General features: G+C 42.1%; 1 protein-coding gene across 2 annotated transcripts in view; it reads right to left on the reverse strand.

Annotated features, from left to right (window-relative positions):
* Positions 1–15,668, reverse strand: part of ttc27 (tetratricopeptide repeat domain 27) — a 299,781-nt gene that overhangs the window by 129,066 nt on the left and 155,047 nt on the right. For both annotated transcript variants that reach the window (XR_010018883.1, XM_063055545.1), the window contains exon 10: positions 10,356–10,469. Coding sequence is in view for 1 of the 2 variants with exons in the window: in XM_063055545.1 (XP_062911615.1) it covers positions 10,356–10,469 (114 nt within the window). In the remaining variant the exon portion in view is untranslated. The remainder of the gene's footprint in view (positions 1–10,355; positions 10,470–15,668) is intronic.

A 15,668-nucleotide genomic window follows, 5' to 3' on the forward strand; every position in this document is an offset into this window, starting at 1 on the left:
ACTGTCCTGCCCGCAATCCAGACGGAATTCAAGCTGAAGTCTGGTTCAGCAATCAGTAATGTTTTAGGTTTATTAACTCTCTTGACTGAAGTTAAAAGCACAAGTGTTACAATCCAAAGCTATGAATTTTACTTCACTGAGGACAAAAGGAAGATCAAATCTGTTTATGAAAGGTCTCCAGATTAAGAAGTGGGGTTCAGTATAAATCATAAAATTAGTACAATTTATGATGGGGAAAGTGGCCAATTAATGTATATGCTGCTCCACAAACAGCAACATAGCTAAAAAGAAAAGAAAATCTGGATTGGTAATGGTGGTTAAAGGATGGAAGCTGGCCACGCAGTAGGAAAGGTTCCTGAGTATGTGCAGTGGAGTCTGGAATGGAGCACTTCAGTTATGGAAAGATACAAGAGCAGGGGTTCCCAACCTTTTTCCTGGCATTAACCAAAGCGTCAGTGGACCCGAGGCTGGGAACCTCTACCGTGGAGTGAAGGAGGTTAGCAAAGAATGGGATTGCTGTGTGAACTCTACACTGCACTCCATATCAGAAGTAATTAAAACTAGAGTGCACAGATGTTTGGTAAAGAAAGAGTTATCACAGGATCTAGGGTGGGTTGTTTCTCACCCAGTGTTTCTGAAATATACTGTGTTTGAGAGCATGGAGGAAGTGACACTGCCAACATCAAAGTATTAAGAAATATTAAGATGAGCATCTGAATTGCCTAGGAATAGAAGGCTGTGGGCCATGTACTGAAAGATGGACTTAGTATGGATGGGTGTCCACTGGTCAGCATGGACAAGGCTGTTTCCATGTTTTATGACTATGACTCTCCTATGCAAGACAACATAGGATCTTTAACATCCACACTGGAGGCGGGAAGACATGACACTGGTTTAACTTACTTGAAGGACAGCATCTCTAGTTGCATGATCCCTGTAAATCCAAGTTTAAAATCACAACTTCCTGACTTTGAATACTCTCACTGAGCCAACTCAAACTTGATTAGCTCCCTAAACAGGCAAGAATCGGTTTGCTCCCACAGACGCTGTCCAACTAGCTGAGCTCCTCCAGCAGATCGTCTATTGCTCCAGATTCCAGCATCTGCAGCACCTTGTATCTTCATTGATTAGCCCCCTAATTGGTCTATAAGCATTTCTGGCAGATTAAGCAACTACAGTGGCGGCAGCATAGTGTTTAAATAACCTGACCAGTATGATATTGGACAGAAAAATCTTTTGCAAAAACAAATATAAAATAATTGATATTAGTTAGAAACTAGTGGGAAGTGGGAGACTAGACACACTCAGATTGTTAGCAACAGATAGTGTTCCTCACAGGAATACCTCAGGAAACTTGGCAAAATACTCTGTACTTTATATTTAGTAGTGAACTGCAATTTCTTGTTGAGAAGTGGATAAGAGTTCCTGGGAAAGTCAGTTTTGATGGAAGTCTCATCCGAAGCTTAAAAAGGAGGAAATGGATCTGATATGATTATTATCACTGAGAAATAGTTGCAGGATGACTGAGAGTTAAATATCCAAAGCTATTCAATGTGTAGGAAGGAAAAGCAGTCATTGTTAGTGAAGAAACAAGACTGCGCAATATTGAGAAACATTAGTTCAAAAAATGAAAATGTGAAAAATAGTCTGTGAGAATCTCACTCAGTGGCCATTTTATTAGGTACAGGAGTGGACCCCAGTGTGGTCTTCTGTTGCTGTAACCCATACACTTCAAGGTTCGACTTGTTGTGCATTCAGAAATGCTCTTCTGCACACCACTGTTGTAACACATGGTTATTTGTGTAACTGTCGCCCTCCTGCCAGCTTGAACCAGACTGGCCATTCTCCTCTGACCTCTGTCATTATTTGCACCCACAGAACTGCCACTCACTGGATGTTTTTTGTCTTCTCCAAAGTCTTCATTATCTGTTAACTCTAGAGTCTGCTGTGCGTAAAAATCCCAGGAAATCAGCAGTTTTTGAGAAACTCAAACCACCCGGTCTGGTACCAACGATCATTCCTCAGTGAAGGCAATTCAGATCATATTCCTTCCCCATTCTGCTGTTTGGTCTGAACAACAAATGAACCTCTTGACCATGTCTGCATGCTTTTATGCAGTGAGTTGCTGATTGGATATTCACATTAACAAGCAGATGTGCAGATGTACAGATGTACCGAATAAAATCTGAGTGTATGAAGTACACACGTAAGATGTTGGTGAGAGTTGTCTCAGTTGAAACAGCATTGGTAATATAGGGGACATCAAACAAGAAATTAAAGTTGCACGTTGCAAGGGTAATGGTGGGTGACTTTAATGTACATGTAGGCTGACAAAGCAGATCAGCAAAATACTTTGGAAGAAGGATTCCTGGAGTGTGCACAAGATGATTTTTTGGACTAGTATGTTGAACAGTTAATCAGACAACAGACTACTTCAGTTCTAGGAGTGTAATATTAACTGTTTTGCAGACGCTGCCTGAAGTCCTGAGTGTTTCCACCATTTTCTATCTTTTTTCAGATTTCTAGCATTTGCAGTTATTTTTGTCCATTTTTATCAGCAGACCATGTTAGACTTGGTACTGTGCAATAAGAACGGGTTAGTACACTTTTGTAGATTATCTTGTCTGCAGTGTCCATTAGGAAAGATTGAAAATAAAATGACAAGAATTCTTTGAGATGGAAAGTGAAGTAGTTCAAACCAAAATTAGTGTCCTAATCTGAAACACAAGGAAACCATGGACTGTCAAAAGATAGATTGGGGAGCTTTATAAAAGGCCCTAGCTAACAGTACTTAACGAATGAATCCAGGAATTACAAAATTTATATATTCCTGATTGGTGTACAAATAAACTACAGAAAATTGACCAACAGTGGTTAAAGACAGCATTAGCATCAAAGACTCATACAAGACTGCCAAACAAAGTAGCAAACTGGAGGACTACAAACAATTTAGATTTCACCAAATATGAACAAGGAAATAGGCTGAGACCCCACAAATAAAGTACAAGAGTAAATTTTTAGGGAGCAGAAAAGTGCACAGTACACGCTTCTGCAAATATAGTTGTACTGCCATAAAGCACGGAAGCAGGACCTCCAGCCCACCAAGACCACACTGACCATTCAGCATCCACTTACTGTGATCCTACACTAATCTCACTTCACTCTCTTCTCCTTCCCAATAACAGTCCTGAAGAAAGGTCTTGGCCCAGAAGTCGACTGTTTATTCCTCTCCATAGATGCTGCCTGACCTGCTGAGTTCCTCCAGCATTTTGTGTGTGTTGCTTTGGATTTCCAGCCTCTACAGACTTACTCATGTTTATGATTGGCTGCCCCACCAACTTCCTCCTTGATTCACCACTCAACTATATTAGGGATAATTTATAGTGGCCAATTAACATACAAATCCATATTTTTGGGAGCACCCACACATTCACAGCATGTGCAAACTCCATACAGACAGCACTAGAGTTAGGGTAAAAGTCTGATTGCTGGGGCTCTGAGAAAAGAAAGAGATCAGTGAAGCAAACTGCGCATACCCCATGGTCAGAATGGATTTCTGGAATGGAAATAATGCTTGAAAAATGTACTGGAGATGTTTTGGCAATGTAATAGGGAGAATAGATAAGATAAAGCAGTGCATGTAATTAATTGAATTTTCAGAAAGCATTTGACTAAGTCCCACAGAAAACAGCTGGGAGAACGCAGACTGCATAGCACGGGGAGAACACAGACTGCATAGCACGGGGATAACGCCCGGGCATGCACTGAAAAATGTTGGACACAAAGGCAACATGATAAGAATACAGTGATCTTCATCAGGGTAGCAGTGGTAACTAGTAGAATACAGTACAAGGATCTCAGCTATGTATAACATACCAACGACTTCAATAACAGAGACTAATATTTTACAATTTGCCAATGACACTAAAATGGGTGGGATTTTGACATGATGAGGACGCAAAGAAACTTCAAGGTGACTGAGCCATCAGTATAACATGGATAAATGTCAAGCTGTCCACACTGACAGGGAAATAAGCAAAATAGAAAAGTGTTAATGTACAAAGAGAGTTAAATAATGTACAGCCGCCACGGAAAGAAATCTAGCATGCGTAGCAAGCAATTGATATGTCAAAAGCAGTTGAGCACAGTATCAAGGATATCTTGCCTCAATCATATAGAGTTTTGTGAAGCAAAACCTAGAGAATTTATGTGTACAGCTTTGATCTCCTTACTCAAGAAACAATACGTTTCTCATTGCAGAATAACAACAAAGATTCACTGGGTTGATTTTTGGCTTATCAAGACTGCCTCTGAGGAGAGAATACATTAACGAGGAGTTTATTCACTTTTCCTTAAAAGAATTAGAGGTTCTGACTGGAACTTACAACATCCTAAGGGGGTTAAACAGATCTGATGCAAGGTGTCAAGAACAAGGAGTCACAGTCTCAGGTTGCACAGCAAGAGATTTAGGATTGAGATGAGAAGAGATTAGTTCATTTCAGAGGGAGGAGAATTTATGGAATTTGCTTTTGCAAGGACTACTGAGGGAAGATGCTGAATACGTTTAAGGAGATAAATTTATAGATGTAGAAGCCATCAAAAAGGCATGGAAGAGAAGAATATAGTACTGAGAAAGGATGATAGCAATCAGTGATGGAGTCGGTTCAAAGGGACAACTTGTCATACTCCTGCTCCTATCTTCCACATTTGTAAGGCAATACCCCAAATACAGAAATGAAAACAAAAATTGCTGGAAAAGCTCAGCAGGTTAAATAGCAAGTGTGGAAAGAATCAATGTTTTAGAATCTGTGGAAAGAGTTAATGTTTTACCATCCAAATTCTGACAAAGGATAGCAAATCCTGAACATTCACTACCTCTCTTTCTGGAAATTCAGCATGATCTGCTTAGTTTTCCTGACATTCGGCATTTTGATTTCAGGTATTCCTATTCAGCCATTTTCCACATTAACTTTTATGAAAATGTGAATACCGAGCCGGCTGGTGGCGCAATGACATGGGTGCCGGGCCCGGGAGCAGAGGTTCCTGGGTTCAAAACCAGTCGGGTCCACTCCCTAGTTCGCTTTCCATCCGTGCTGGGTTGAGTGTCGAGATCGCAACTCGACCTCGTAAAATAAAAGGGAAAAATACTGCGAAAATGTCTGTGTGAGGAATGGCTCGTCACACAGTCTCTCCCTCTCTCGCTCTGCGCCTTGTAAAAAGCCATGGAAAAAAGACATCATCACGGACACATGCACGTACACGCAGACGCCATCCAAAAGCTAAAATCTGAAATCTAATTTTTATTTGTACTATTACTGTTGTTCACCAAGATCCCTACATCTCCTGATTTTGAAAACATTTAACCAGTGCACACCTTCACCTTATGCTTTCCCTATACATAGTGCCACGGTAGTGTAACAGTTAACATGACACTATTATAGCTCAGAGCATCGGAGTGCAGAGTTCAATTCTGTTCATTCATTATCAAAGTATACAATTCTGAAATTCTTATTCTCCAGACAGCCACGAAACCAAGACAGAAAAGAACAGCAGCACAATCAAACCCCCAAATCCCTCCTCCCTGCACAAAAAAAACAAAAATGAAACAGGCGCATTGACCCCCAAATCCCCATCCCTCGCAACAAAAAACAAGAAAGACTCAAAGTGCATTTTTTATCAAAGGTATAAATTACACAAACTTGGGATTTGTTTGCTTGCTTGCTGGCAGTTGCAATGAAAGAAAACTAAAAGAACCCTATTAAAAAAAAGACTAACCACAATGCACACTAAGAGAAAGGGAAAAAAAACACAAAACATATCATGCAAGCGATAGAAGCGAGCAACAACAACACATGCTGAACCAAATTGAGTCCATAGATCCAAATCCCCGGAGCAGCCCAGAGCAGGCCCAAAGACTCAGTATTCAGTCCATCATATTAGTGGGGCAAATCACTGCAAAATTCGCAGACATGAAGCACAGCAGCCAGGGGCAATCTCACAGCCTTGCTGTTGTGAAGGAAGAGCCCACAGACCAGCTGAACCTCGCATTAGGACCGAGCTCTGCTGTGGTGAATTGCTACGGCACTGGATTTCACTACCGAAGCCATTCTCAACCTCTCCAAATCAGCTTGGCGTCCAGAGCAATTTAACCTCACCCAACACCCTGCCTTCCGACTAGCTGGGCCAGCATTTAAATTGAGTGATAAACACAGAATATAAGAAAAACTGTAAGACTGAAGAAAAAGTCTATCGTCCAAGTGCATACCCAAAACGCAGAAAACCTGGGTAACATTCTCCGGAGACAGCAGCAGCCTCTCCCCTCTTCGACAGCAGACCGAACCCCCAGCAATCAAATGGCAGTCTCTCCTCTCCGATAGCAGAGCGATTCCCCCAGCGATCAAAAGGCAGGTAAAATGCTTCAATCTCCCTCATCACCTTAATCAGTGATCAATGGGAGCTGTAATCGGCGAAATGGAGTCGAACATCAGCCTGCTCGCTACGAGGCTTGCACATGCTACCTCTGCCTCGAGGAATTCTCTCCAAGACTGCCAAGCGCTGAGCCACCCAAACAATCTCCAAACTGCAAATCACAGGCACCAACAGTTCCAGAATCATGTTCAAGACTAAAACAAATGTAAAGGACATAAAAGAAGTGAAATACATGGTTTCATGATCTATCCAGAAGATGTCTACCAAAGGAGTGTTATACATAGGTACCATCTTGACTGGAGCTGATTGTTTGTTCGTTCCTTCCCACGTGTGCGTGGGCTTCCTCTGGGTGCTCTGGTTTCCACCCAGAACGTACTAGATAGTAGGTTAATTGGTTGTAAATTGCCCCATACTAGGCTACGGTTAAATCGATAGGTTGCTGTGCTGCACGGTTCAAAGGGCCGGAAGGGCCTGTTCTGCCCTGTATCTCTAAATAAAATAAATATGTTTAATTGTGCTCAAAGACAATTCAACTACTTATTTTTCATAGCAGATTTATAATGGGTTAGTAAATACTATGCAATTATCAAAATGTAGACAGTACCAGCCTGAACATGACAAGGACAACTTACATGAAGCACTGGTATAATGAGGAAGCTGGGCAAGGTACCTAGGGATGTCCTTTGCCACTAGTTTCCCTTCCCCCACGAAACTCATCAGAAAAATAATTCATATTTTTAAAGCAGCCCTATATAAATAAATTTCCAATCTCACTATCAACCTTAAATCTACAGATGGTATAAATTGTCTATTCCGACTTTCTATTTTGCCTTTCCCAGCGGTAAAGCAAACATACCAGTCTGGATCCTTGCAGAACCAAATGAAATGGTACAGGACGAGGCAACAGACAATAACTGAGTCTGAGTGGGACATTATATCCTGTATGGATGAAAGTCTGTCTTATTCAAGACTATCAGCGACATTGAGACGTGACCGCAATGAATGTATGTCGTTGTCACCAAAACCTTTTCAGCAACCACACAGATACTAATATTTCTACATAAGTAAAAGCCGACAAGACAATTTACTAAAAAATGAATTTGCAACACCAGTGGTTTCCAATTAAATAGCAATACTTCTACTCCAGGAATCACCACTATTGTTTCAACATTCAGTGATATTATTTTATCAGTATTTTATTTCAACTTCATACCATGAAAGAAAGCTAACTCAGTAGTTTAAGAAGAGGGTCAAGCAAGAAACAACTGCAGATCCGGGAAATGATTACAATCTACAAATATTCATGCAATTTGCTGGTTGAATATATTTCTAGACCAAAAAAATTGTTACTTGGTCCAAGGTATATTTTTTCAAAAAGTCAAATGCACATCTGCAATGCTGCAATTTTTATTCCATTTGTAAAAAATAAAACTCCCCTTTGTCCATCCAGGATAAATATCCTGTATAATTTAATTACTGAAACATTCTCCAACTGTTAGTTCTGGGGAATTTGTCTTTCTTGTTCCAGTGCATCACATGTTCCATCAGAAGACAAGCAGAAGCTGCATGCATGCAATCAAGTTTCACTTTCCCCCACCACTGCTCAGCCAGTGCTCAGCATTATGGAGCTAGAGGTGTTGCTGCCAATACAGTCTTTCTGTCAAGAAGTCCAAGATCCAGTTACAAAGAGAGGAGTTGAGACCCAATGAGGATAGCTTACGTACCAATTTCCGAGGGAGGATCGTATTAAGCTCCAAGCTGAAGTCAGTAACAGGATCTGGCGTATGAGGCACTATTTTCCAGGCGGGACAGGACAGAGTGGAGAGCAGAGGCTACGGCATCATCAGTGGACCAATCTGAATGATAAGCGAACTGGGAAGTATCCAATGTAGCAAGAAGATGGAATTTAATGCGATCCACAACCGGCTGCTCAAAGAGCTTCATTATTGTTGAGGTCAGTGCCACTGGGCAGTAGACTTTAATGTGCAGGTAAATGTCAAGCTCTTAGACACCAGGTGATGGTGGCTGCCTTGAAGCCTACAGGGGCAGCGGATTGTTCCAGAGAAACGTTGAAGATGTCTGATAGAACCTCTGTTAGCTGGGTTGCACAGTCCCTCAGCAAATATTTCCATGCATCAGACCATGCGTGAAAGGCATTCAGCCTATTTTCCCAAGCTAATCAACCAGTTAAATTCGAGGATTCCCAGAACAACTATCAGCATTTCGAAACTAAAGCTGAAAATGTGATTTAATTGGTAGAACAAAAAAAAAGGATAGAGGAACAGCAAGTTGTGGAATGAACTTGCTTAATGGTATTGGTCAGGGGCATAAAAAAGGTTAGGAACTCCTGCCATAGAAGATCTGTGCTGTGAGCACAATGCCATTCTGCTTCTAAGTATCATCATATCTCTCTGTGGCACCAACATAGAGGCATCCATTAGTCTCGTGAGACCATGGATTTGTGCCTTGGAAGGTTTCCAGGGTGCAGGCCTGGGCAAGGTTGTATGGCAGTTGCCCATGCTGCAAGTCTCCCCTCTCCACGCCACCGATGTTGTCCAAGGGAAGGGCATTAGGACCCATACAGCTTGGCACCAGTGTCATCTCACAGCAATGTGTGGTTAAGTGCTTTGCTCAAGGACACAACATACTGCCTCAGCCAAGGCTTGAACTAGCGACCTTCAGATTACTAGACGAACGCCTTAACCGCTTGGCTACGCGCCAACACAGCACCAACATGAAGCCTATAGATCTTATTATTTCCCAGAGTGCTTGATACTCACTGGAACTTTAATAGTTAATGTAGATCCATCAGCAAAATGACGAGCTCAAGTTCCTTTGTACCATGCAAATAATTTTTAATGTTTAGCATTAGGACTTTGGAGATTAAAATTGAATGTCAGGGTATGTCGTTACTGCAGCCACATGCAACTTGTCTTAGACAAATTAATAGGCCAGCAAGAAGTATTTGTACATTTTTTATTTAGGTAAGTGGTGCAGACAGCCTGCATGCTGTTGAGAGACAGGTTACCAGATACTCTGTTTTTAATAATGTATGAAAAATAATTGTTAACCATGTACTCAGGGAAGTGGAGTTAGTGCTCATTTGGGAACTTTGCAAACCAATGTGGAAATTCAATAATCTAAGCCTCTCCCAAAAAAAAACCATAATCTGGGCTGATATTTAATTGCAGTACTGCATTATTAAACTTCAATCCTCTCAACATGTTACAGTACTTGAGGTGAATGTCAAGAATCCCCTTTCATTGTTAGTAGTTGAGCAAACTTGCTCTTGGGTGCCAACAGACGTTTATATTAATGCCATCGAGGACCCGGCCTTCCAATCCTGCATGATGAGATAAAATTCTCTTCTACAACAAATGCAGGTAGAATTATTTTGGACATCCTAACTCAGTTCCTGGCAGAAAGTGGCTATAAACTGCATTCAAACCTATATTATTATGCAGTCCTTCATATGGTGCTGAACCATCAATCTTACTCAGAGCTGCAAAGATGGAAAGGCATATTAGCATTGGAGGGGAAGCAGTTTTTCCTTCAAGTGGTGGAATTTCATTATTACAGCGCTGATGGAGATCTTTCGGGCAGAATCACTTTGAAAGAGCTACCTGATTGATCCCCTTCCTCTGCTCTTCTGTTTTCTTTCCAACGTTATTCAGAAATATTGAAGGTGAGGTTGGCAATTCCTGTTTTAATGGGATTTATCGTACCATGTCATGACTGAGGATACTATTTAGCATAAATTGATCACTTTGAGTACTTGCCGTTTCTCCACTCCCCGTGTAAACAAAAGATATGGGGCTGATACATTGTGCAGCCTCACGTAAAATACATAAAGATTCCTCACCCACAATACGAAAAGCTGCTAAACATTTGTATAAGTGGTGTTCTTTATATAAGCAGTGTCCTACCTGCGTCTGCATCATTGCACGCTCAATCCGCCGAGAATTACTTTTCTCCAGTTTAGTCCTCATCATTAGAGTGGTTACCTGAATGGCCCAAAACTTTGGTTGCGACAATATATACTGAAATATAAGAAATAAAATTCATACAATAGATGTTTCAAAAATGAAGCATTTGAAATTAAACATTGATTAAAAAATGTATGTACATCGTTTACTCACTACATAAAATAAGTAGACACATACAAGAATTTTTTGTGTTTGGTGCATACGTTGAAAACAGAATATCTAATTCTGATTCCAGCAGTAAATTAACATGCTTATTCGCTGCATTAAGAAGTTGGTTCTCATTCAGTTAACCCGAAAATAAAGTTGTTAAAAATAGTTTCAGCATTCGATAATGACTATTTAAATTTCCTTAGGTTTCTTGTCCCCATTAGTTCCGGTTTCTTGCTAATCCCGAAATTTAATTGCTTCAACACAGTGAGTTGTGCCTTCAGCTGCACTAAACTCGGGAATTCCTTCCCAAAACTTCTCCACCTGTTTCCTCTTTTACACACTCCTTAAGAACACGATCTTCCGGTCAAATGGCAGAGCACTTGGTTGTAGCAGCCTCTCCAGGTCCACCAAATGGTGAAAATGTTTCTATTAAATATTTTTTGTGTGATTGCAAGACCTTGACGAACATTGGTAATGTAAAATACTGCAAGCGTGGTTCATTGGTTCGTTGGCAAGACCGATGGCTGGGTTGGTTGTTGCACAGACCGTGCCCTCTTGCGAGGCAGTGTGTGGTACAGCCACCTGGGAAGGGGGTGGTGTGGGAGAGAAGAGACGTGTGGCGCGTGTGCTGCAATCCACGTTGGACTGGGGACTGAGACCTGTAGCCCGTCTCTCCCGCCGGTGCTGCACTCTACTGTTCACGCCCTGGAAGACAAATTGGATTGTCTTCATCTGCGGTTGCTGGAAATGATTAGCTGCTCTGTGTGGGTTCTTGCAGAAACATGCCTCCAGGATAGCATCCCATACACTATAAATCTTCAGGCCAGGCAGCTCAGGGCTTGTGCTAGTATTATTTTGTGACTGTATGTGCTATCATAATTATATGTAACTATGGTTATAACTATAACTATATGTGCTGTGCTTTGCACCTTGACCTTGAAGGGATGCGGTTTCATTTAGCTGTATACATGTGTTCAATGACAATTAAACTTGAACTTGAATTTAAACCTTTGATGTAGCCTTTGGTCAACTGCCCTAATAGCTCAATTAGCTCACTCCTACATACGCAGTTTGATGCCATCTGTGCGTAGCCCCAGGAAGCATTCCGGATTCTTTAAAGGCATTATGGAAAAGGGCATCAGCCGACATTGGAAAAAATACTTCAAAGCTTTGTTTAACTTAATATCTAACAAGACAAGAGAATAATACGATACAACATCAGTTCCTTGCAGAGAGAGTTTAGGCAGCAACAGCTCTGCCATGATTATTCTAAACACTGGTGCCAAAAGGCTGCATCCTCATTCTCCCACTCTACTCCCTGCACACTCATGACTGTATGGCTAGAGTCTGCTTGAACTCCATTTAGAAGTTTGCTTTAGTGGACCCTATCTCAAATGATCATGAGTCAGAGTACAGGAAGGAAATAGAGAGCTTAGTAACATGGTCTAACCACATAGACGACTGCCAAGAAAGCTGACCAATGCCTCCACTTTCTTAGGAAGCTAAAGAAATCTGGCATGTCCCCTTTGATCCTCATCAGTTTTTATCGAAACACCATAGACAGCATCCTGCCTAGATGACTAATAGCTTGGTGTGGTAACTATTCTGCATGTGGCCGCAAGAAACCGCAAAGAGTTGTGGGCACAGCTCAGCACATCAATGAAACCAGCCTTACCTCCATGAATCACACATAAAATGCTGTGAGAACTCAGCAGGCCGGGCAACATTTATAGAAAAGAGTACTCAATGTTTTGGGCCGAAACATTGACTGTACTATTTTCCATAAATGCTGTCTGGCTTGCTGAGTTCCTCCAGCACTTTGTGTGTGTTGCTTGGATCTCCAGAATGTGCAGATTTTCTCTTGTTCATCTCCAAGGACTCTGTCTGTACTTCTCGGTGCCTCAGTAAAGCAGCCAGAATAATCAAAGACCCCACCCATTCCACACACTCTTGCTTCTCTGCTCTCCTATCAGGTAGAAGATACAAAAGCCTGACATCATTACCACCAGTCTCAAGGACAGCGTCTACCCTGCTGTTGTGAAATTATTCCATGGTTCCCTGGACTCCTGATTTCAAAATTTATCTTCCTGTGATCTTGCCCCTCATTGCCTCCCTGCTCAGCACTTTCTCTGCAGCTGCTGTGCTCTACACTGCATTCTGTTAAAGCTTCCTCTTGTTTAATCTCAATGCATTGTGTAATAATTTGATCTGAATGAACAGCGTACAAGACAGGCTTTTCACTGTACCTTGGTAAATGTGACAATAATAAACTAATTCCAATTAAAAGTTAAAAACGTAATTCTTTGTAATGTATTTATCTGCAATAAAAGCCTCTAATCTTCAATATTCCTCTATCCAATTATTTTAAAGCCCTGTGGTTTGGCATCTGGTTCACTGGGTGCTAATGTCCAAGTTCCTTTCCACCCGCTGAGGTCCTGATTCCTGATTCTCAGCTTTCCAATCAGCAAGGCCCAGATTTCTGCTCTCTCTTTCACTCCCTGGTGCACGAGTTCCTACACTCCCTTGAGTATAATGTAGCTCTGTTTCACTACACTCCCATGAAACTCACCTGGTTCTATTTCCTACACTCCTTTTAAACTTAACAGGTTGGAGTAAGAATAGATCATAAGACCGTAAGATATAGGAGCAGAAGTAGGCCATTCGCCCCATCGAGTCTACTCCGCCATTCAATCATGGGCTGATCCAATTCTTCCAGTCATCCCCATCCCCCTGCCTTCTCCCCATACCCTTTGATGCCCTGGTTAATCAAGAACCTATCTATCTCTGCCTTAAATATACCCAATGACTTAGCCTCCACAGCTGTTCGTGGCAACACATTCCACAAGATTTACCACCCTAAAGTAACTTCTCTGCATCTCAGTTCTAAAAGGATGTCCTTCAATCCTGAAGTCGTGCCCTCTTGTCTTAGAATCCCCTACCACGGGAAATAACTTTGCCATATCTCATCTGTCCAGGAATTTTAACATTCGGCATGTTTCTATGAGATCTCCTCTCATTCCCCTGAACTCCAGGGAATACAGCCCAAGAGCTGCCAGACATTCCTCAAACGGTAACCCTTTCATTCCTGGAATCATTCTTGTGAACCTTCTCTGAACACTCCAACGTCAGTACATCCTTTCTAAAATAAGGAGCCCAAAACTGCACACAATACTCCAAGTGTGGTCTCACCAGTGCCTTATAGAGCCTCAGCATCACATCCCTGCTCTTATACTGTATTCTATACCTCTAGAAATGAATGCCATCATTGCATTCAACAGGAATTCTGCAGATGCTGGAAATTCAAGCAACATACATCAAAGTTGCTGGTGAATGCAGCAGGCCAAGCAGCATCTATAGGAAGAGGCGCAGTCGACGTTTCAGGCCGAGACCCTTCGTCAGGACTAACTGAAGGAAGAGTGAGTAAGGGATTTGAAAGCTGGAGGGGGAGGGGGAGATGCAAAATGATAGGAGAAGACAGGAGGGGGAGGGATAGAGCCGAGAGCTGGACAGGTGATAGGCAAAAGGGGATACAAGAGGATCATGGGACAGGAGGTCCGGGAAGAAAGACGGGGGGGGGGGGGTGACCCAGAGGATGGGCAAGAGGTATATTCAGAGGGACAGAGGGAGAAAAAGGAGAGTGAGAGAAAGAATGTGTGCATAAAAAGGAGTAACAGCTGGGGTACGAGGGGGAGGTGGGGCCTAGCGGAAGTTAGAGAAGTCAATGTTCATGCCATCAGGTTGGAGGCTACCCAGACGGAATATAAGGTGTTGTTCCTCCAACCTGAGTGTGGCTTCATCTTTACAGTAGAGGAGGCCGTGGATAGACATGTCAGAATGGGAATGGGATGTGGAATTAAAATGTGTGGCCACTGGGAGATCCTGCTTTCTCTGGCGGACAGAGCGTAGATGTTCAGCAAAGCGGTCTCCCAGTCTGCGTCGGGTCTCACCAATATATAAAAGGCCACATCGGGAGCACCGGACGCAGTATATCACCCCAGTCGACTCACAGGTGAAGTGATGCCTCACCTGGAAGGACTGTTTGGGGCCCTGAATGGTGGTAAGGGAGGAAGTGTAAGGGCATGTGTAGCACTTGTTCCGCTTACACGGATAAGTGCCAGGAGGGAGATCAGTGGGGAGGGATGGGGGGGACGAATGGACAAGGGAGTTGTGTAGGGAGCGATCCCTGCGGAATGCAGACTCAACCTGGCGGTTAACCTTCAGGGTATCTTGCACAAGGATTCCCAAGTCCCTTCGCATCTCTGATAGAATAACATCTGATAGTTTGGAACAGGCAGTGGCAGGAATTGAACCCATGTCGCTGGTACTGTAAAGCATACCAGCGACCTGGGTTCAATTCCCACTGCTTCCTGTCAGGAGTCTGTATGTTTTCTTTGTGACCATGTGGGTTTCCTCCCACAGAACAAAGACATACTGGTTAGTAGGTTAATTGGTCATTGTAAATTGTCCCATGACTAGGCTAGGATTAAATCAGGGGATTGCTGGGCAGTGTGACTTGAAGGGCTTATTCTGCGCTATATATCTATCAATCAATCAGTCAATCAATAAATAAATAAGAACCAATTACTACCAAAGACCAGAACGTGTAGGATTAATGGAGTTTTAATATATAGTCAAAATTTGATTTTCTTTTATCATGCAAAATTGAAATAAAAATTCACAAATGCTTAGTATGAATTTCACACAACAAGAGCAGCTAGTTCCAATGAATTGATAACCATTCTGGAGATACTGGTTTTGATGTTATAGAGAAGTTACCCATGCACGGCTTTGTTTCTCCTTCAGCCTGAAATAAACAAATGCAGTAACACAATGTTGTCCATATCTTCTCAGTAACGATTTAACCCAGTGGTATGAGCTGAGCAGCCCTATTAAAAGGGTGCCTCAGTATTTGTGGGAGTTGGATGGTATAATTTTCAAAGAATATTGCGCACCCCATCAAGAGTCCTAACCTTCAAACCACATCTTACATATTGCTCCCAGAATAGAGAAAATCTAATTCTGACTATATATCAAAACTCTGTTAATCCATCATGCTCAGGTCTTTGGCAGTATTGAATTCTCACATTTTCTAGACTATCAGCG

This window comes from Mobula hypostoma, chromosome 8 (genome assembly GCF_963921235.1).
Source record: "Mobula hypostoma chromosome 8, sMobHyp1.1, whole genome shotgun sequence".
NCBI lineage: Eukaryota > Metazoa > Chordata > Chondrichthyes > Myliobatiformes > Myliobatidae > Mobula > Mobula hypostoma.